Raw genomic sequence first — 24,124 nt, forward strand, 5'->3', positions numbered from 1 at the left:
ATGCTAATATAAAAATTAAATAAGCGCTTTAGAAAAAAATTCCAAAATAAAGTATGTATGTATGTAAATAGATCATACATACGGAAAAAAATAGATCACTGGAATAAAAATGACTGTTTTTAAATACATTTCAAAAAAATATCATTAAAAATTAAAACTACTAAAATCATATTCAATATTTGAATGTAAATTAAGTTAATTATAAAGAATTGTACTTAAAACATTTTTGCATAAGAATATCTGAAACTTTCCTTCACTTCTTTTATGTATAATATATTTTCATATAATAAGTTTCATATTTGAAAAAAAGGAATGTGATAAAATTTCATTTGTTTTTTTTTCAGTATAAAAATATAAATACTAACATTTACGATCTAAAATTCGAAAACAATTGAATTTTCATACAATTCAGATTTAAATTGATATAATATAATATTATTCTCAAACATTAAACAAATTAAACTCGTACAAATGTAGGCAGTTGTAAGTCCAGAATATTTCTTCTTATTTTGTACATTTAAAACATTGATTTTTTATCGTTGTGAATTAATAAATCATAATTATGAATTTGATCACGCTTCATACTATAGAAGATAATATATAGTATAAATCTCAAACGTTTACAAATACACTTACATACTTAAAAAAATACATCATGCGAAAAAATTGGGCATTGATCACATTTAATTATCAAGGCATGTTTAGCTCATAACGCGAAAGCGATTCGTTTCAAAAATAGCTGCTAATTTGCAAACATCTACACCTGGCATTTGGCAATCACATTAATTAAAAAATTTTATATTTCAAGAAATATAAACAATATTAAAAAAATATATGCACTGAAAATATTCGAATGATAAAATTTTCAATAAGATAAAAATTATATAATAAATTTATCATGAAGTCTAAAATCGATTTTGGAATTTTGTGATACGACATACTTCAAAAAAAAATAATATCACACTAAAAATAATGTCTATTCATACTATCCAGCAGTTCACGGCTACAGCACGGTACAGCAGCTCATGTAAACGACAGTTAACATTCATAATACACAGCACGTTCATACAAATGCAAGGTAAAATCGCAATATTGTATCGTTGAGTCAAAATTGTCACAATATGACAATAGTGCACTCGCTACTATGACGTCGAAGAAAACCGGCTTTGCTTGATAAGTTATTTGATAATAGATCTTCTTGGCTACTGCTGTTCTAATGTGTCTACATATGAATATGGAATGTATCAAAGAATACTTTTCGTACTGCTGGTTGCATGCAGTTGCCGGTAAGTGCTGTGCTGGTATGAATAGACTTTTTAAGTCGAGCGCTACTATGTAGTGCAGTCAAACAGAGTAAAAAAAAAATCAATTTGGAATGTAAAATCCATCGCAAGATATATTTGTGACTCAAAAAAGCAAAATCTTTTATTAATATTTAAATGCGTGTGAATGTTTGAATCAATTCTGATTGTTTTGAATTGCTTGTAGTCTTGATAATTGTTGTTCAAGCTCTCGAATGCGCGACTGACTATTATTCAGTTGCTTTTTCACAATACGCAACTCTTCACCTTGTCGGTTGAATGCCAATCGTAACTGAAAAATGAAAAACCAAAATTGTATCTAACCGCTATACTTGTAGTATTTCTAATTATATTTAAAATAAACATTACCTCATTTTCGGTAGCGAAAACGTCCCCTTGGTTAATTTGTTTGTATAGAGGTATTTGCTCATCGTTTGCTTGGGTCGGTTGATTGCCGAACATTTGTTGCAACCTATGAAATTTGGTAGCTTGATTCGAATTGGTTTTCTGGCTCTTTTCGGTAACCTAGCAGCGAATAATAAACACAATACAATAACACATCAATGTATACAATAAGAATATATGACAACAAAAAAAAATAAACCTGTAAATTATTCTCCTCTTCCGACCGCAACTGCCAGCTGGGAACGGGTCTATAATCCGGAATGGTTTCGCACGAAAGAAACGCAAACTTCTTCTTGTTATTGTTATCTTGCGGTTGCAAAGCGGGGGCATCTTTATTATACACCCGTGGTTTATGTGTCGAAATAGTGACGCCTAAAAAAAAGGAACCAATAATGCAACAATACAAAAAAACGACGCCGTTTAAAATGACGTACTCGGATGCAAGTATGTTATTCACAGACAAAAATTAGCAGATTGTAAATAAATGGCATGAGAAAATAAAATTATGTTTTGGATTAATTTGTCCAGGGGTGATGATGACGATGCGAAAACTTTCAACTCCACACTTAACTATGCTAATCTAAATACCGACTAATTTAACCTACCTTGCAATAAAAAACTAGATGATATACTGGACGATATACCATTAGTGACAGATTCCGATACTGTGAATAAAATTATTCATTTACATAAATAATGCAAATTATAAAAACAAAGCAATTTTTTTACAGTATTTTCATATACATATTTAAGATAAATCTGCAAACTAAAAAAATAACTAATACAATTTTCAAAACATTACCTGTTTTTAAACTTATAAGTAACGGCTGGGAATTCATTCCATTCATCCAATCTCGAGCTGATAAAGAAGGTACAGGAGCTGCCGTATCCGGATATAAATCTTCCTATAGTCAGAAAAACAACATCAATATAAAAAAAGAACAATTTTATAAAATAAATGTGCATTAAAAAAAATTCATATTCATACGTAATACGTAAACACTTTTGACAGTTGTTAATGGCGGAAGACTGCAATGTTGCCACTTTTTGTATCTATTCTAATGGTAAAATCTAATTTATCGAATGATGGTTTCATATTTATTAATTGTCACTTTATAATGCCAAAATATTGTATTCGATGCACAATACAAGATTGTTCAATGCACCGAAAATAATGCAAATTTTTAATGCACAAACATTTTTTTTAAGATACAAAGTATTTTTCTCAATGTACAGTTATTAAATTAAATCGCACCCATATAAAAACGATACACAATATATGGTACCCCGACAAAGGTAAATTCCTATATATTATATTCTATATCCAATAAAAATTATAACTGTAACGTGGGAACACGAGAGAAAGTATCCAATGTCTAAGTGCATTCTTGGGTGAACAATAGAAACCCCGGAGTAGGCTAACGGGACTCAGTAAGTGCCCGAACAAAGGATACGCTGGAGTTCTCATAAACCTGGGCAAGTGCGTTTGACTCGCCAGGGTAGACTACGTGCCTAGACAATAGACACATTAATGGATCTGGGAAGTTATGCTGTGCAACTTGTCCTTTATAAGGGGGGTACACACGGTAGGTCAGATTATTCTGGAGTGAGCGGTGGTTACATGTGGACCTCCTGAATCGTTGAATAAATGCTGTGAAGCGACTTTGGCCTTGCATTTGGATCCTGAACCTACCCCTACGCAACAATACTTATAATCACCTGGGCGCAACGTTCACAAAAAGCAGTGTTTGCAAGAGCCTAATTGTCTAAAAAACAACTTCTGTTTTATTAAATATAATTTAATTTTCTGGTTATATTTAGCGCGGCATTGACGGGTTTGTTCTGCGCGACAATGTCGTGCGCAGCTTTGTCGGATCACCACAATATATATATATATATATAAAACAAAGATCATACCTGAAAATGATCAGACTTCCTCGGGACGACCATCGAAATAGGCTCACAAAGACCTCTAGATGTATGCAGTTTGTAGAATCTAAAAATCTCACATTGCGAAACATTCACTCCTCGTTTCGGCATAAAGCCAAGTCCTCGCTAAAATTTTAAAAACAAACTTTCAACATACAACAGTAAAATACATTTTTTTTTTATTAAAATATTAATATATGCTAAAGTACCTGAGGATTACCGGAAAGGAATTGATTAAGAAAATGAACGTACGGCGGTTGATCGACCACTTCATAATAACGAATGTTACCGTCGCCTTTTCCAGCTAAATAAACCTAAAAAAAAAAAATATTATAAATTTTCACAGCCAACACTTACATAAATACATCTAAGAATCAAGCATACCATATTGGTATCATAATCGTAATATGGAAAAACGACTCCAGATGAACTGTCAATAGTTTCACAAGACAGCGGACGAGATAAGTCGTGTTGATCCCACACACAGTATTGACGGTCGCTGTGACGCGAAAACCCAGATGTTAACACGCGTCCTTGCGATCCCAAGAAGCAAGCTTTGGACGCTTTAGTACCTTGATGACACTGGCCTTCCTGTGAAATTTAAAAATTGAAATAATTAACACTATATTACAAAAGATTGACATATGTATAAAGCAAAGGCAAAGTCCCTTAAAGGCAAAGGTTATTATTAAAACACAGATTGACCGTCTCCTGTTAGAATTTTTGCTGTCATGGATTCGATAAATCAGAATCCTCCCCTTCAGCTTCTCACAAATTTGAGTTATTAGCATCTCGAATTTGTTGAATCTTATAAAAATATGCTACCTACATAATGTATTTATAGCAAATTTGGTGTGTATCAATTTTTTTTGTTGATTTTCCATAGATGTCTGTTGTATTCTATGTACAGGTCAGTTACTAAGAGTTGGCGCGTTCTCATACTCACACAGAAGCGCGCGAAAGGGACAGAGCGTCTTTTTATTATTGAATGCAGTATGACAGCATGCATTCAATAACAACACAAGCGCATTTGTTCGCGCCAACTCTCGGTAACAGACCTGTACTGTGTTTTTTTTAAGTATGTATGTAATAAAAATAAAATAACATACCGCAGAACTCGGAGACAAAGAATTTGAAGAAATAAAAATTTCAAAACTTAGTAACAACAGCTGAGGAAAGTCTACTATGTATGTATAAGAACAGCCAGTTTTAAAAATGTATCGTATATCAAACTCAATTTTCTGGCTGGAGTGAAATTTGTTATAACGTTACCATAGCTATGCACGTATGTATCAATAACAGTTCCGTGGTTTTAGTGGCCCAAAAGTCACTAAAATCTGTTTAATGGAACATCTGGCTGCCGAAAAGTCCATCTTACTAACGATAACTATCAAACTAGGGAGAACTCGAGTGCCAAATATTCCGTACTCGCGATTTTCATGGCAAAAATTGTCGTTTGAGTGATTGCTATGTGCGTAATAATCCAATTACCATCAATAACAATTTAATCACAACTTAAAAACCACCTGAGAGCAAAAAAAACTTACGGAAACCACAATCCCAGAGCGTGGCTCGATAATCCTCAACTTCTTATCCTTACTAGTAGTCGCCAACAGGGAACCATCCCTATTGAAAGACATGCAATATATAACATCGGTGTGGCACTCGATAACGTTCATAGCCTCGCCCTTGCCGATATCCCAAACGATGATCTAAAAAACACAAACCAATCAAAAAAACATTCCATTACTAAGACACAACACGCAAATACAAACGCGACGTACGAGATAATCGAACCCGGCGCTGAGCAACACATTCTCGGCCGTCGGATGCCACTCGATGTAAGCCGCCCTCCTCTTGTGGCCGCGTAACTCGACAAGCCATTCCGTCAAATGCATCGACAACCCTCCATCTGGAATATGCCACAGTTTGACCTGGAAACATTAAAAAAAAAATAAAGCATATATATATAATTCGCGTACAAATTTCGACGGTACAAAAATACATACAGTAGTATCGTCGGAGCAAGATGCAATGATGTTGTCGTTGAAAGGATTCCATTTTATATCCAGAACTGGTCCTCGATGTCCTGTCACACGACTGGCATTAAAATCTAAACGTCCCGTCTGAAAATTACATAAATATCCTATCAAATCATCAAATGACCACACTATCAGCCAGCAGTAATGCTTGGTGGTTGCCGGGTTGAATCCGTAGGTTGAAGAATTTCCCCCTAGTATTATCTGTAGTGCTGCTCATCCGATTTGGATGATTATGACTCCAAGTCCATCGTTTCTTATCAGAGTTTGCCAATTTATCTGAATGAATTGTTGAAGCGGTTTCTCATCAAATTGGCAAAACCTTCCTACCCACTGTTTGAATATGATTTCAAATTTATAATCTATAAATTTATATATGTACAAGTTTAATACCATATTTGTATATTACTCAGGGGCAACTCGATAACGGCATATTGGGAACATATAAAATTGGGTCTATTAGCTATACCACCTTTCCCAAGTACTTTCCCAACCATTTTCAGGCCTAAAAAAACAATTTAAATAAGACTCAACTTTGGCAAATCTCATTTTGAAGGTTAAATTATCAGATTTAAACTCGAATGAATAAACCAATCTGTTATCACAGTCGGAATGAATTAATAATTAATAAAACTCTTACAAAAAAGCACCTTTACCGAGCAATGCTCAGACTTCCAAATACATATTATATATGTGTATGGATATACGAATAAGATAATATATGAATGATGATACGAAAAATGGCGTGCAATGGTGTGGTTTTTTTTATATAATATAATGAATGCATATGAATAAAATCCACTTTCTATCATATATTATATTATACAATGAATTGATATAACAGGTCTCTTCATAGATCCTAATACTGTTCATAGATCCTAAACATGAAATTATCTATTTATTTATACTTGGAAAAGGCAGCATAGTCGATGAACCTAATTTTATATTTTCCCAAGATGTCATTATCAGGTTAAATTTATATATAATAAATTTGAAATCATATTCAAACAGTGGGTAGCAAGGTTTTGCCAATTTGATGAAGAACCGCTTCAACAATTCATTCAGATGAATTGGCAAACTCTGATAAGAAACAGTTCGGTGATTATTGGTCACAAAACGCTCGCCCAAAAGTCACTAAAATCTATATAACGGAACATCTGGCAGCCAAAAAGTGCATCATACTAACGATAACTATCATACTAATGAGAACTCGAGTGCCAAATATTGCATATTCGCGATTTTCATGGCAAAAATTGTCTTTTGGGCGATCGTAATGTGACTAATAATCCAATTACCTAAGAATCGATCGACTTGGAGTCATAAAAATCAAAGTATGACCAGCAGCACTACAAATAATACTCAGAATAAATTCGTTTCAATCAAGGTCAACCCACAGGATTGAGCCCGGGAATGTCTCCATGGTTAATATTACCGCAAACACTGAGCTATGCTGCTAACTTTTGTAAATTATTGTATGTATCCATCAATTTTATTTTGAAAACAGACCTGAAAATTTTGATGAATTGATATGACTCTATTATTTTTGGGTGCGAAAAAGCGATTTAACTAGGTCTCGGTCTTGTGGGTTTTATTTTCAGTGAACAGATTGAAAGAGTGCTTACATGATCTAAAGGCAACACCAAGAATGCTCCTCCTCCAGCGACCTCCGTCACAATGGCGACAAATTTCGGATTGACGGCGCAAAAGTTGGAATCGTGCGCATTCCTTGTAATTTTGATATTGTCGTAGCAACGCTCCCTTTTGAAGGGAACGCCGTAGACGTGTCGGAATTTGGAGCTGCGCACTCCTCGGAACCATAGCTGAAAATTTACATATTTATTTACATACTGTAATAGGAAAACGGTTATTAAAAAATGATAATTTCTATGAAACACCACACACTACGTACATACATAGATCGCTAAATAGCATTAATAAACATACTCGGTACACAACAAAGACTCGAATTTTCTCATACACACACACAAAAACTGTTTCTCATGCTACCCAGCCTCATTAAACTGGTAGAATGCTACATAGTAATCTTTTCCATTTTTAATTAAATGCAACATCGTTTCATAGTCTGGAAATGGCGTATAATTTATTTTATTTATTATATACAACACAATAGATCCATTGCTACAGTTAGTTCAAAGAAAATCGATGTCCTATTTGATCAAATTACATTTGCATACTATTTTTAACACTACACAAACTGGGTCTGCTAATCGGCGTTATAATTGATTCAAACATTAACATCCGATGACGCAAATTTGCGTCATCATATAAACGTTTTACGTACCTATCTGACAAAGAGTACCTAATACAAAATTCGTTGCTTTCATTAAAATTCTGACATAGTAAACACCGCCGAATTGCCCAGCATTGCTCAGACAAAAAAAAATATAAAAATTTTTAAAAATATATATAAAATTTGGTGGTTATAAATTTAGAACTGTAGATTACATATCGATAAAACAAACATACAAACATTCATCTTTATACGTGTCCGGACATTTCATAGCATCGCGCACGCCATTTCATCGCGGTGGCATTTCATCGTAGTGGCATTTCATCGCGGGGACAACTCACTGACAGATTTCATGAAATATTTTTTACAAGGCCTTTTCTCAGCTTTACTTCGCCTTTGGGCTGAAACTTTTTCCTACATTCTTCCGATCGGTCTGAAACTTTGCCATTTTGCGCGGTTTGGTCACCGATAGAAATTTGAATTGCTTCCGTTAGTTCGATGGTGAAAAACAATCGCAATAAACACGTTTAAGAACCCAAAAATTTTGGAGACGAAGACAGCTCATGGCCAGTAGCCTTATTTGTTTGACTTTCCGCCCCCCACTCGTTTTGTCAGATTTTAATTTAATTATATTATACGACAATAATTTCTTTTAAACAAAACATTATGTTTTGTTGATAAAAGAAAGCTTGAAAGTTTTCAATTATTTCTATTAAAAAAAGGAGTAACTATGAATCAAAACAACATTGCTCCAAATATTTTAATAACAGTGTCTGCGATGAAATGTTCGCGCGATGTAACGTCTGCGATGAAATGTCCTAGAATCTCTTTACATAGCGGAATAGTATGATAAAATGCATCTTTTAGTAAAAGTTATATAAATTTTGAAAAATTGGACTTATCAAAATTATGAAATGTAATTTAGGTGTGCTGTGTATTAAAAATTTGATGCATTCACACAAAAAAACGGTGCAAATAATTCAAATAAATAAAATCAAATAAACTCACCTGCGTATTCGTCATGTCGAAGTCAAATATAATACTCTAGTAAAGTTTCCAAAATTACTTTTCTATCTAAGATGCATGCATTTACGTGTTTTGCATATGAAAAAATTGCAACAAACGATAACTAATAGCCGCTGAGCACTTTCCCTTTCTACACAAAAAAAACATATACATATATAAAACAATAAGATAAAAAAATTAAATAAAAATGACAAAATATATATAATATATAATATATAATAGCCACACACAAATTCTTCAAGCATCACAAATGCAACAACGATTACTGCATATTCTGCAACTTTTCTTCAAACACCATATTACAGATTGATTCGCCGAAAACTGAAAGTGTCGATCACTTCGCGAGTTTTGATATTAAAAAAACAAAAAGAAAGTTGGCATTTAAAAGCACTAATAATAATACAGCAGACGTGTGTATTCCACCGTGAGAAACTTGTGAATGAGCGGTCGCTCATATGGTTATGCATATTCTATGCAGAATGAAAAAAAAAAAAAAAACAATTATTCACCTCCCTTCCTTTCCGACTCGAAAAAAATTAATTAATCATTCTAACATTTAGTAATGGTGTAAACTTTCAATAAAGTATGATAATCATGTCGGGGTGTCGTCAAATATGTGGCGAATGCGTGACGGACACAACCCGCTCCAAAAGAGGCGAGTCCATTGAAAATAAGTGTAATTAAAATACACATTGCCTCAGAACCCAAAGGTGACATGTTCGTAATTATATATGATTGCAATAAAATTATATAGACTGAAAGACAAAATATTTCTTTATTAAAACACAATAGAACAGAAAAAAATGTTTTTTTACTGATTCGGAACCATCGAGCAAGAATATGGTTATTCAATATACAACCATTCAGCCGTCCACTGCTGGTTGAAGACCTCTTCAACACGCTTGCATTCGTCTCTGGTTTTGGGTGCCTCTCGTCCATATCATCCCACACATATTTTTATAATTTCACTCACCCATCCAACTGCATCCCTTAAAATTCTTTCGGGTACCATTCGAGCACTTCTTTCGTCTATATATCGTCCGTTTTTAACCGGCAGAATAGACTAGTGTTTAGCATATAATGCATTGAACAAAGTGGTCACGGGTTCAAATCCCACTAGTTTTTCGTGGCCAGACCTTGGATTTGTGACTCCAGGTCAATCGTTTCCTATAAGAGTTTGCCAATTTATCTGATTTTCATTGAAACGGTTTCAAAAAATTGCCAACCTCACCCATTTTCTCACAAATCTCGAGTTTTCAACAACCTCGAATTTCGCTGAATTGCATAAAATGCTGCAAATGTACAAATTTGACCATAGATGTTAATTGATATGTATTACGTGCCCCTTCCATTGCCATTTTAATTCCTTCATTATAACTAGCAGTATAGCTCAGTGGCTGCGTTAATGCTAACCACCGCGAGGTTGCCAGGTTCAAGCCCTGTGTTGATCTCGATTGAAAATAATTTATTCGAAGTATTTCTACAGTGCTGCTGGTCACACTTGGATATTTATAACTCCAGGTCAATCGTTTCCTACCAGACTTCATTGTTAAAACGGTTCCTCATCACACTGTCAAAACTATCCTTCCCACCATTTGAATATGATTTCAAATTTATAATCTATAAATGTACATATATATGTACAAATTCTAAACTATATGTATCGCTTGGGGCTAAAACCCATAATGGCATCATGGTAAAATATAATTTTAAAAAAAATCAACTACTCTTCACATACTTCCCACCAACGTATTCAGTTTTCTATCTCTTCTCATCACGCCGAACATACAGCGTTCCATACTTCATTGGACTTATGCAGCATTCTGGCGATCAATGCCCAAGTTTCACATCCATACATTTATTTATTTATTTAATAGTTTTGGACCATTGTGGCATTACAGGAAGAACCTAATGCGCCACAATGGCCTACATTTGAAAAAGATATAAAAACATGATATAAAAACAAGTAAACTGTAAATAAAGGAAAAAAGCAAAAGCAGAAAACATGGTAAAATAAAATAATAAAAAAAAGTAACAAAAGGAAAATAATACATCATTCAGAGAGAAAAAAAAAATAACAAAAGTGTAAAAATTAAAAATAAAATCCATAAATCCCATTCTTTGTTTACACTGAGCAAAATTAAAATAGTATATAAAAATGTACAAAAGAGAAAGAAAAAATAAAATAAAATAAAACAAAATATGAATAAAAAATAAAATCACAGCGAGGCCCAAATGGAAGAGAGTAGATTAAGATTCCACTCATTCATCACATTCAAATTAAGAAAGTAACGATGAGCGCAGGTTACCAGATAAATATGTTAAGATAATATCTGACAATCTACGCTCCCCAAGGTGGAAAATATCACATTCAGGGACAGCAGCAACGATTTCATTGAGAAGTCGAATAGCTCTTGGAATAGGAGCCATTCGAAAAAGAACTGTGCGAGCAGCAGGTACAACCATTAAATGATGATGTCTACCACGCACATAATTATTAGGGACATAAAGTCCCAACTGTTCCAGCAACAACGGGCATGACGTATTACCACGCAATAGCTGGAGAACGAAACGAATTAACGAGAAGTTTCTCCGAAGTTCAAGGGAATTATACCCAAGCATGCCCAAAAGGAAAGGAGTAGGATAGAGATATGGGTAGTACCCATACTCTTTCTTATAAAGAAAACGAAGAAATGCTTTTTGCACTTTTTCTATAATAAGAGAGTAGTTTGCTTCATGCGGGTTCCACACAATTGCATTATACTCTAGCTTACTTCTAACAAGCTAGTTGAAAAGCAAGCGAGAAGACAAGGGGTTGGAGAATAATCTAGCATATCTCAAGACAAATCCAAGTCGACGAAAGGAAACGTCAGCGATTGTCTTGATGTGGTTGTGAAAGGTGAATTGAGGATCAAAAGTGATACCCAAGTCGACCATTGATTCCACGCGCTTCAACAATACGGATCCAATGGAATATCCGTGACAATAGAGCGAATTCGCACGTCCATAACTCATAATAGCACATTTACTAGTATTCAGTTCAAGCCCTAAACTGGAACTGAACTCTAAAACAGCGTTAATATCAGCTTGAAGGAGAGAGGCTTGCCTCTCATCCTTAACAGCAAAGAATAGTTTAACGTCGTCAGCAAACAAGAGACATGAAGCATTGCGTAGTACTTTTGGGAGGTTATTAATGACTATTGTAAATAGTAAAGGGCCTAAGGTGGACCCCTGAGTTACACCAGATCGCGTAAAAAATGAAGGAGATTCATAAATACCATATCTAACAAATTGCTTCCTATCACTAAGATAAGAAGCAAAGAGTTTAATACGTTTTGTGTTTGTTTTTAGTTTAATACGTTTTAATACAATGTGTTTTGCCAGTGATTTGATACATCAAATCACTGGCAAAACACATTGATGAAAGATCTACATATTTTCATACAGCCTCCTCCCCCCCTCATAAATTTTAATATTAAATATAAATACCACAGAGAGGTACACGGTACGTGTTTTTTTTAAACGCTGGACGTATTCCGGTACGACGAAAATGTACCGCCGCGTTCCTTCGCGAGCCTCACCCCCTAGAGTGTTTTGGTGATATTTTATCCTTGTATTGACGGTGGTCGGTAACGGAGATTCTAATATTATATTTGAAGAAATGTAGGAGAAAATCGTCGAAATAATAAGACCGTGCAACATGACAGTGACATGAAGATACGCCTCGCACCGCCAGAATCCACGTAGCGTCCCATGCCATACTTTGGGCGAAAACACACTGAACGGTACGAGACGTCACGTCCTTTGGCTCCCCACTGTGACCGTTTCACAGTGGGGGTTCCCCAAACAGAATTCGGGTGTAGTTGCACATGCAGAATGCATATGTTTGAGAGCTCGCACGTGTATGCATATCCATATGCCACCGAGATCAGACATTTCTTCAAATATGAGATTCACCGTTATCGATCACTGTCAAGCAAGGATAAAATATCACCGAAAATACTCTACCTGTGTACCATGTATATAGGCTAGGAGTGCTGCGTTTTTTTCGCATGTTTAAAAGTATCTAAAAAAAAAACACGTACCACTTACCACTCAGTGTGTTTTCGCCCTTTTATAGTGTGTTCTTGCCGTTTAAGATCTTCCTTGAATATTTATATATTCCGAACATGTTACCTTTGTACTGTCTGCTTTAGGTCATCGACTTTAGAGAGTCTTTAATTAATATTATGTATTAGATGTATTATGAGCATTTATAAGAATTGTAAATAGGTTTTTTAGCTCTTTTTCCTATTATGCTGTACATTGACATTAGAATAATATAATACTATGATTACTAATCAAATTAAATTAAATTGTAAAATTTAATTTAAAATGATCAGTAGATCAGTAGATATTAAAATAGATATGAGATGTATTGTGAACATAATTTCGTAATAATAAAAAGCATTTGAAAATCAAATCAAAAATCTTTGTACTGTGAGAACGCAACATATGTTTCTAAATACAGAAATTATAACACTAACAAACATTACAAAAATTAACAATGACACATTGTACATTATGTCAGCAATAAAACCGCATTTATTTAGACATATATATGTATATGCATACATAAGACGTTTTTCAACAAATTGATGTTCACTTTCTCTCCACATTTCAAACCATTATGGAAATGCAGTGAATTACTAATGACGATTACTTAACGAGACTCGCCGAAGCATGACATTAATAGACGGTCGACCGCTAATATGATAACGCTCTTTTGTACGAATACGTTTTTATTTTACATTCTACGTATGCAGCCTCGAACAATATTAAAGTAAAACATATGTACATACAATACACAAAATTAACAATATACAACATTAAAAAGCGTGTTTTATTGAAACTGAACCCAATTACTATTTGCCGAACGATAAGCGTAAAAAAATGCACTGTAAAGCATAGAAAGATTGCATTGATTGTGGTAATGACCTTTGTAATAAAACGACGACATTTTCATGCGAATCTTATCATGGTTCGTACAAATATAAAATATCGATTAACACACAAAGAAAGCACTTGTACCTTGGACTACAAAATATCATGTTTTAATATGTTTTTCATTATGTACCTATGTACATATATATTATACGACACATTCTCGATTGATAGGTGATGATTTTTGAAAAGTATTCACAATGTTGCTATGAAGAGTCGAACCCAGTAAATCGCACTTGTGTCATATTGTAAAATTTGTTGTGTGTATAAATGAAGGTTGCCAAACCATAACGTTTCAAGTGCCAGAAAATAAAGTTTTCACGAGAGACTTGAAAACTGTTTAAATAAATAAATAATGCATAAATTCATTCTTACAAAATGTATTGATAAACTATGATTCTTCTGCGAGGTATTATAATCATTCAATGAGCAATCAATGAATCTTAGATATTATAAAAAAAAAAATAAAAGAACAAAACGTTTTAAGTGAAATCGTTTGTGTCATCATGAAGTGGCATAATAACGTACCACTTTCATAATAATAATTGGAGAACTTCTATAGCGTCGTCTCTCTCAATTCCAAGATGTTACCCTGATCATAGTTAACTGAAGATATCATCAGCTTTTTGGTAATAATCATATCTTAAGCAACAACAACAGCCTTTCCAGGTAGCATTGAAAAAAAATGCATTGAACATGGGTCGTGTAATTCGTGTCATTCATTTGTCAACGTTTATTAAGACTGGTTTACCCCGGAATTTCTGAATTTATAACCATAGCAGAATTTCCCGATGGAAATCCCTTACTGCTAAGTATCGTAGCGTATGCTAAAAGGAGCCGCCGTTATAATTGGTTTCGAGGATTATCTCCAGGCTTAAGTGCAAGTCGGCTAAACAATGAGGGACCCCCGAATGCACTTAGCGGCGACAGCGGCACTCGGTCGCATTCCCGTGGAGTTCTTAGAACTGACAACGCCAAAGCGTGGGACTGCACATCCGAGTATGTGACTAAACAATGGGGAAGTAAGCGGACGTCGAAGATGCCCTGAGCGACCTGTCCTTTATAAGGAGGTACTTGGACCATATCAAGACATTCTGGACGGAGCACTGGCAGTGCGTGTATCTCCTTAATCACCAATAAATGCTGTGAAACGACTTTGGCCTTTTACTTGGATCCTCTACCCACCCCTACGCAACACTATTTTAGATTGTGGCCTGGCATTTAGATTGTTAACATTAAATTTTAACAACAATGAAGAAGATGGAACCATTTTTTGAAAAATACATTCACTAATAGACTTCTATTGTTTATTTTATATTATTACAAGATATAATAGAGAGTCTAAACACACCTTTACAAAACTCGAAATCCTTGGCGGTAGTTATCTAGGGTTTGTTTGGATTAGCTACAATTTGTATACCTGCTTTCTATTGGATTTCTAAATAATTCTAGTTGGAAATGTGCGAAATTTTCAGCGTGATGGGCTTTCAACAAATATACGTCAGCACTCAAAGAATGTCGCAGAGCTCACTAAATACATATACCGATATACATACACCCATCTTAAGGTACTGACAGTAGAAGTGACGGTGCAACTAAGGGCGAAAACCCACTGAGTGGGATGTAGTACGTATTTTTTTTTTATATACTTTTAAACATGCGGACAAATGCAGCCTATACGCATATACATGGTACACAGTCCCAAAAATCACCCCCTCGAGTGTTTTCAGTGATATTTCATCCTTATATTGATCCTTGCTTGACAGTGATCGATAACGGTGAATCCCATATTTGAAAAAATGTAGGAGAAACTTGTCGGTTGCATATGAATATTCATACACGTGCGACCTCCCAAACATATGCATTCTGCACGTGCAACTACACCCAAATTCGGTTTAGAGAACACCCACTGTTAACAACTGAGAACAAAATAAGAAGAACGTAACGTGCCATACTACCCAGTGTGTTTCGCCCTAATACTTACAACGTCATGACTGGCTACTTCGGTGGCTGCGTTAATGCTAACCACCGCGAGGTAGCCAGGTTCAAGCCCTGGGTTGACTTCGATCGAAAAGAATTTATTCGAAGTATTTCTGCAGTGCTGCTGGTCACACTTGGATATTTATAACTCCAGATCAATCGTTTCCGAATAGATTTCGATTTGCATACACCGCAAACCACGAATAAAACGCATTGGAGCATACATGGCACTTAAAACGTTAAGATTTGGTACCACCAAATGTACTAATTTGTACAGAGCGTTGTAAATGAAAATATTTAATAATCTGTAAAATATATCCGGCAAGGATTTCGTTGAGATCTGATGCAGTTTTACTCAATGAAACTAACCAACATGAGTAATTTAATACATTATAAAAGAATTGAACAAGGGGTCATATCCTTTTGGCAACTCACTGAAAGAGCTATAGCTTACCAGTAGAGATCATGGGTTCAAATCCCGGCGAAATACGCTGCTGGCGAGATCTTGGTGATTATTAAAACACAGATCGATCGTGTCTTGTTAGAATTTTCCGATTTATCTAGAGTAATTGTTGTGACGGATCTAATGAATCGGTATCCTCCCACCCAGTTTCTCATAAATTCGATTTTCTAGCATCTTGAATTTGTTAATTCTTATAAAATATGTTACCTAAATACTCTGTAATTTACTGTATATCAAAAAAATTGTTGATTATATTATTCTATGATAGAAATGTATGTAATAAAAAAATCGTTAAGTTGCAGATGTCGAAAAATTACTCATGTGGATTAGTTCCAACAGCCAAAACTATATAAAATAAAAAATAATACAACGGGCATGTGTTTTAAGGGTGTATTGTGCATTTGCTGGTGATATGAAAGCGACTATGATGATGTATACTAATACTAATAGGTTGTCGGAAAAGACGGTCATATCAGATTCTAGCGTAGTTTATTTTATCAATAACTAACTAATCTAGATTCATTCAAAAAAAAAATTAATCCATTTGGAGATTATATTTACAAGTTGAAGATAAAGAACCGAACTATTCATTTTCGCCATATTTTACTGAATTATTTTTGAAAAAGGAAGAACATGCACTAAGTTTAGAAAAATGCTCTACAAGAACGTTTGCGCCGATGATGATTCACGGAATTCAGTGCTGGTGATTGTGATATCAACGATGCTAATCGATCAGGCAGGCCCACCGAGCTTGATGACGACAGAATAAAGACGTTGTTCAATTCAGATAAAGATTCTTCTATGAACAAGGAATTATGTATGAAATATACAAAAAAAGATATTGAATAAAGCGGGCACTATATCATTGATTGGTCTTTGTTCTTTATATGAATACACGACCTTTGAAAAATATGGAAAAACAGTGTCATGACTTTTCCGACAGCCTATTATAATAGTATTATATGGTGACTATAGTGTGGTGTGGTGTGGAGTAGTGGTAGATAGCAGAATGGAGATGGAGAAGATATACTTTGGCAGGTGGTTTGTTACAGTTGCGGCTGTCGACGAGAGCCGCAGACCGATCCGAATCGGATGCGAAGTTCGAGTGGATTTGCTGGACCACCACGACGGAGTCTAACGCCGGCAACGGGGCCGGAGGCATCACAATTACTATCACAGCGATCTGGCCTCTGAGGATTCTTCTCTCTTCTTCTCTTTGCGGCACGGCTGGGGATCGGTGGAGTGGTGCTGGTGAGATGGAGTAGTGGCTAGAAGCTGGAGACGACGCTGACACTCGCTCGACCGGCCCAACTTCAATTGTCAAAACGACACTCACTGCTGCCAACGTATAAATCTCACGCGATGTTCATTGTTCGATGGTGTGTCTGCTCAAAATAACAAATAGTTAGAGAAAGAGAGACTGCAACAGAGGCGGAACATGTCAAATGTTTTTGCGAGTATGGGACGTACCCGTCTATAGTTTCATCACATAAAATCCGCTTTGGTTGAGCTTCTGCAGTACCTCAACTCAGTGGCGGATCAAGTAAAGGGGGGGCCCCAAGCGCATTTGAAATTTGAGGCCCCCAATCATAGATCTAGAATAACCTAGATATGGCATTACATTAATGGTATTCTTGACACATCTGTTTTAAGCGAGATTAATTTTAACGTTAATGCCCGATTCACCAGATGCACAAATCTTTTTTATCCACCTATTTGTCAAAGCAACACCTCTTTCAATAGTGCAATCGTTCGTATATGCCGTATTTACGATAGCTTAGATGATTGTCCTGACCTCTTTAGTGACTCTTTTAGTATTTTTAGGACAAAGGTGAAGAAAATAATATGTGGTTGATTTGCTTCTTCACCCTTATAGTCTTTCTTTTTCTTTTTTACTTTATCTGTATCTTTTTCTTTATCTGTTTCTTTTCTTTTTTTTTAAATCTTGATGTTTTTGTAATTTTACTTTTTTATATCACCATGTGGTGCTCACTGTAAATGGAATATTATATTTTTATTTATGTTTATTATTATTTTTTGTCTCATTATACAACTTTCTTTTTATATTTTATTCTGTATGTGCCTATTTAAATAAAATAAAAAAAAATTACATACAAATTTCGTTGGAGATCTTGTCGCCAGTAACTGAGGGGTGCGGGGGGTTTAACTAGCGGGAGGAAGTTGGGGAAAAAAAAGGTTTTTTCCCTACGACGCAGCGATCGGTGGATTTTTCACTTCCCCCCGCTAGTTAAATCCCCCGCACCCCTCAGTTAGTGACGAAAAGATGAAAAGATCTCCGCATATCTATCGACAAGATCTCCGCAATCCACCTTTCCTACTTAGAAGCTACTAACCTACTGAGAGAAAAGTGTGCATGCGCCATGTATTTTGCATGCGCCAAAAGGGAGACCAGTATAAACCTTGAGGGCGGATCTATGTATTATACATCTATGCCCCCAATTAAGTAAAAAAAATGTTATCATCGTTATTTAACATGATTTTCAGTATATAGTTTTTCATTAGGATTTTACAAAACCATATTTTTACTTTTTTATTTATTTACTATATGTCCGAGCCAAAAAACCCACATGGCCGTGTTTTGGGCTCTTACCGCCGCGCACTCATTTTACGAGGCGCGCTCATCTGTTAAAATCAGACGGCCGCCATCCACCGGCCGAGACGGTCTTGGCGTGGCTGGTCTACCTTGCCTGACCAGCCAGCGTACTCATCCACAGCCCCCACCATAAAGGGGCACAGGCGAGAGGCGAGAGGCGCCGAGAAACTCCCCGGCTCGCCATCTACTCCTTAATAAACAAGGATAAAACCAAATTGACGTGTCTAATTCCCCACCCCGCCCTGTTCCAGCACGTGCTCCAGAGCGAGCTGAACGAGAGACGACGACACACACACACAGCCACTGGTCACCCATATATATATATATACACACATTGCAGCTCCTGAAGCTATCGTTCACTATATGTACTTAACAGTTTTTGGAATAAAATATTTACTTATTTATTTCCTTGGGGGAATAAAATATTTATTTATTTATTTACAGATAAATTGGCAAACTCTGATAAGAAACGGTTCGGTGATTATTGGTCACATAGGGCTCGCCCAAAAGTCACTAAAATCTCTATAACAGAACATCTGGCAGCCGAAAAGTCCATCATACTAACGATAAATATCATACCAACGAAAGCTCGAGTGCCAAATATTCCGCATTCGCGGTTTTCATAGCAAAAATTGTCTTTGTGACCACCGCAGTGTGACTAATAATCCAATTACCAGACCCAAGGGGTTTGATTTATACATATACATATGTAAATTAAATGAGAAAAAAGTAAAATACATTCAAAATGACAATATTAAAATAAAAATAAGAGAAAAAAGTAAAGAAAAAGAAAGAATTACAGAAATCTTTTAAGTTTAAGAAATACATCAAGCTTATTTTTAAACATATTAAGGTTATCGGGAATAATAATATATTGGGAAGACTATTCCAAACTGAAACCACTTTGTTTGAAAAGAAGGAATCTCTGATCAATTTATTAGATTTTTTTCTTTTTGGAGTCTAAGCGAGTGATCTCTGAGGTGAGTATTTTCTATATACATACATATGTATGAGTGTTTTCTATAAATATGTACTTATTTAAAATACTATGTAAAATAGGTATTTATTTCATTTATTCTTGGCTTACGAACGTATTGTGGACAATAATAATTTGTAAGTTGTAAATTTTGATTGAAAAGGCCTATTTTATCAAAAAAATTACAAGTTTTCAGTGTCATATGCAGCCAAGAGCTTTACCATAGCTAGAGTTTCTCGTATTTGAAAATTTAAATTATTATACAGTTAAAATTAAACTACACAAAATTAATAAAAGGTACCATTTAATTTATTTCTCATTGAAAGTGTACAAAAATATCACATAGTATTGTGTTGCGTAACAGTCAATGTAATGAATATATCTTCATTATGGTACTTAATAATTTACAAGCTTTAATAAACGTGGAATACAATATAGAAAATTTGCAAATACGTGAGATGTGATAACAAAATTTGATAAATTCAGTCACCACACTAGATGATTCAAATATTTTCACATTCATATTACCTACTACTGTGTTCTTATAGACTACTTTAATCATATTTTTTAATCACATCTTATAATAAAATTATGTATTTGCATGATACACTAAAAAAAAATTCATAATTATGTATATTATAGTTGATCTGAGTACCACTTGGGCACCCAATCATTAACGTCTTCAGAAAATTCAACAAGCTCCAAATTTTGTTTTGGAGTTTTTTTGAAATGCATCACCATTTCTGGTAAGGTTTTGATATCATTTATATTATTACCATTCCTTGTTATCTCGGCAGAAAAGCATCGCTTTATATAAGTAAAAGCTTCTTCGCAAAACGTTATCATTTCACCAACTTTCCAATATGGCTGTAATAAAAATGTAGAAATTAATACCATAAAATAAAAAAAATGTAAAAATAACTTTATTACTAATTGTTTTCACCGCTCCCATATTCTGCAAATCACTCGTACTGTGTTTGATTACTTCACTGACAACTCCATTATCGTCCTTTAGTCCAAAGAACACTTGACTCACATTTCCGAATATGGCGTGTATTGCAGCAGAGCGCGATTTATTGATCCTTCAAAAGAATACCTTGATATTACAATTCGACTATTGGAAAAGACTCAAATAAAGTATTAAATTCCTGTGTGTATATACGTATATAGCTCGATAAACGTTGGTACAAGATTTGATTTAATATATTTACAATTGAGAATGTAATGACAACATAGTGAAAAGTAATTAATTAACGTAAATCAAAGTGAAAATATGTAAATACACACCTGAACGAAGTTTCGTTGTATGGGCCTGTTACGATTTTCAAGCTAACGAATTCTTTTTGATCCAATTCAGGTAAGACACCCATCTCATCCGAGCTAATAGGAATTGCTTTATCGGACTGCATAACATTAATCTCACATCTATAAAGTATCTTATGTGTATTCAGTAGCATTTTAAACACACCAACAAATTCTTCTCCTACGAGATATGGTTTATCCATAGAGACATCATTGGTTGCATTTTCTATATACAAAAAAAAACTTCAAAATAAAAGTCCAAAAAACCAACCTCGTTTGCACAATTTGACTAAATTGAATTATTAATTCAATTTTTGTTTTTGTTTTTATATTCTATGAGAGCAAATTATATGTTTTATAGCAAGTTATATATGTACAAAAGTTATATGTTTTAACCAGAGCTTTTTTTCCATGTAACGCAGTGGAACGTAATTCTGGCACCTTTTTTTATGTTTCAAACGAATATTTTATATACATATAATATAATTAGAATATAATCTTTTATAATATAACAATTGACAATTAGTGATTTCGGGCACCTTTTTTTTCAAAAAAAGCCCTGGTTTTAGCTGTAATTGCAAAGTCATGTATATAAAGCCACCCATGGAAAGTCAACAGACAAAACAACAATAGAAGATATGAAGCCAAAATAATTTACAATTGAAAAACAGCCAACTGGAGTGAATTATGATTTTTGTTATTTACTACAATCTTTAATGTGTTGCTCAGAAAAATTATGTATTGTGGAGTTATAACAAGCTGTAAGGACACCATGCATCAAGATATATACATATTTTATAAATCGCACTGACCAGAAAACATATATTGTCGGAATTTATATCCCCAAGGAGTAGATAAATTTGTGTACGGTGTTGTGGTATCGTAAAGTACAATTCTGTAAACGTAAATTGCACCATTCACTAGCCGAGTGTTCAGAATTATAGGATTTTGCAAATGAGGCATCTGGCTTATATACATCAGCGTCTTCCGCGATGTGACAAATCCTACATCTGCAAAAGTCGAACCTTCGACATCGTTCAACAACTGTTTGTGACTCAGCAGGTATCGGAAAAACGGTGATTTGTCTTGATCGCTATTATATTTGGTGTAGTCGAAGTTGAGCTTTAAATCTATGTGTGTTTTCCCCGCTTTGCCAACAACGTATTTCAACTGAGATGTGTCGTTTAACAACTCTTGATCTTCGTTTACACTGAAAAAACCGACTAGCATCGGACCTGACATTTCGGTTTTAACATATGTGTATCTACCAGGTCCTGTGAACATCTCGCTGTTTGTAAGTAATTGGAATTTTGATATCTGAGGATAAAAAATGTTAAATTTTAATTCAAGGATAATTGAACTCTCTTCAGCTTTTATATTATATTATAATTATAATGTCTATCATACATTTGTACATTGAAAGTTTCGTCAGTATATATATTGCAAATTGTTAAAAAATTTCATGGGTTTAGTGCCACTAGTCTTAATATTTGACATCGACTTAATGTGATACAACTATTCCTTATATGTATGTACATACATACCCACTTTAAAAAAATGTCCTGTGAACACAACCACAATTAAATATGTATTTTTAATGATAATAATTGATGATGATGATTAAGGTATCAATTAGAAACAATGCTGAAATTCCATCAATATTTAAATCAAAACTTTTTTGTGTGTATGTATGTACATGCGCAATAATAAAATATACCTATTGTGATATTTATATTATATTACAAATAAAACTTTATGAAGATTTACCACAAAGATATTTTTTATATGTTGTACTTAAATCGATGAATTCGATCAAATCCAAAGTAAGAAGTCATTTTATTAATAAATTTGACTGCAGATTGTGACGGAATAAAGATCATCAATCATATAATCACAGATAAACAAATCGGCAAAATAAATTGTGCAAAGTGTAATAAGCCTCGTAATTACCAGAATAAATTAAAAGCTCGATGGTAAAATTTAATGTCGAATAGTCTATGAAAAATAACGCACTTTTTATTTGGACTGATTGCGTAGTGGAATTCGAGGATTTTATACACTAAGTCATCATAGATTTTTCTCACTATCGGCTAGCTATAAGCCATAACAAACATAAAAGCAATCAGGCAGCTTTCAATTGAGAATTTGTAACAGTGAAATACAAAAAGAGTATGATACCTGCAGGCTAAGCGACATCAATGGCAAAACGTCGCAAGGGGAATAACCGAATCATTGACCATCATACTAACGAGAACTTGAGTGCCAAATATTGTGTATTCGCGATTTTCATGGCAAAAATTGTCATGAAAATCGCAAAAAAAGAATAGTCCAATTACCAAAAAATCTTTGCTGATTCTGAGTTGCTAAATTCCAAAACAATTATACTAGAAATTTATGGTGAAGAATTCCGAATGAATCTGTAGGAATCTCGTCACCGCAATCGAAACTATCGAAATCTATTGCGACGGAGAATACATTTCTCACGCTCAACCATTGACGTCATCTCAAGTCGAAGAACACCTGCATCCATTAAACTAAATCTGGTGGAACGACGCCAAACATTCGAGCATATTCCACCCCAACAAACCAAGCAGAACGACACGAAGTCGAAGAACACCTGCATCCATTAAACTAAATCGAGTGGAACGACGCCAAACATTCGAGAAACTTCCACCCTAAACAACAAACCACATTCCTCGCACACGTAAACACCACCTGCGGTTCTCAGAATCAATCGCCAAACACAAGTCACGTGGATCCCCAAAAACAATATAAAAGGATGTCCACCCCAAACAACTTCAGTCGACCCACAGCAACAAGAGTTGACACACAGCAGCGGACCAGTCGACATCCAG

General features: G+C 34.6%; 2 protein-coding genes across 4 annotated transcripts; both read right to left on the bottom strand.

The window, feature by feature from the left end:
• Positions 1–341: 341 nt before the first annotated feature.
• On the bottom strand, positions 342–17,711 carry LOC143916062 (coronin-2B-like). Its single transcript, XM_077436954.1, has 13 exons — positions 17,408–17,711; positions 8,934–9,081; positions 7,297–7,494; positions 5,645–5,761; positions 5,420–5,569; positions 5,183–5,347; positions 4,020–4,226; positions 3,845–3,949; positions 3,624–3,761; positions 2,509–2,611; positions 1,906–2,078; positions 1,671–1,826; positions 342–1,593 (listed from the first exon to the last, which is right to left on the bottom strand). Exons 2-13 carry the CDS (start codon positions 8,946–8,948, stop codon positions 1,459–1,461), a joined length of 1,662 nt encoding a protein of 553 aa, XP_077293080.1. The 5' UTR covers positions 8,949–9,081; positions 17,408–17,711; the 3' UTR covers positions 342–1,458.
• A 2,545-nt stretch (positions 17,712–20,256) lies between these two features.
• Positions 20,257–23,530, bottom strand: LOC143913263 (decapping and exoribonuclease protein Rai1-like). 3 transcript variants are annotated; one of them, XM_077432947.1, is made up of 5 exons: positions 23,448–23,530; positions 22,082–22,586; positions 21,255–21,495; positions 20,911–21,049; positions 20,257–20,834 (listed from the first exon to the last, which is right to left on the bottom strand). In XM_077432947.1, the coding sequence occupies exons 1-5, from the start codon at positions 23,463–23,465 to the stop codon at positions 20,604–20,606; spliced, it is 1,134 nt and encodes a 377-aa protein (XP_077289073.1). In that variant the 5' UTR covers positions 23,466–23,530; the 3' UTR covers positions 20,257–20,603. The 3 variants fall into 3 exon arrangements, with proteins under 3 accessions (XP_077289073.1, XP_077289091.1, XP_077289082.1); XM_077432965.1 differs by lacking the exon at positions 23,448–23,530 and adding an exon at positions 23,283–23,442; XM_077432956.1 differs by lacking the exon at positions 23,448–23,530 and adding an exon at positions 23,220–23,377.
• Positions 23,531–24,124: the final 594 nt, after the last annotated feature.

Source organism: Arctopsyche grandis, chromosome 1 (assembly GCF_051622035.1).
Source record: "Arctopsyche grandis isolate Sample6627 chromosome 1, ASM5162203v2, whole genome shotgun sequence".
Classification (NCBI taxonomy): domain Eukaryota; kingdom Metazoa; phylum Arthropoda; class Insecta; order Trichoptera; family Hydropsychidae; genus Arctopsyche; species Arctopsyche grandis.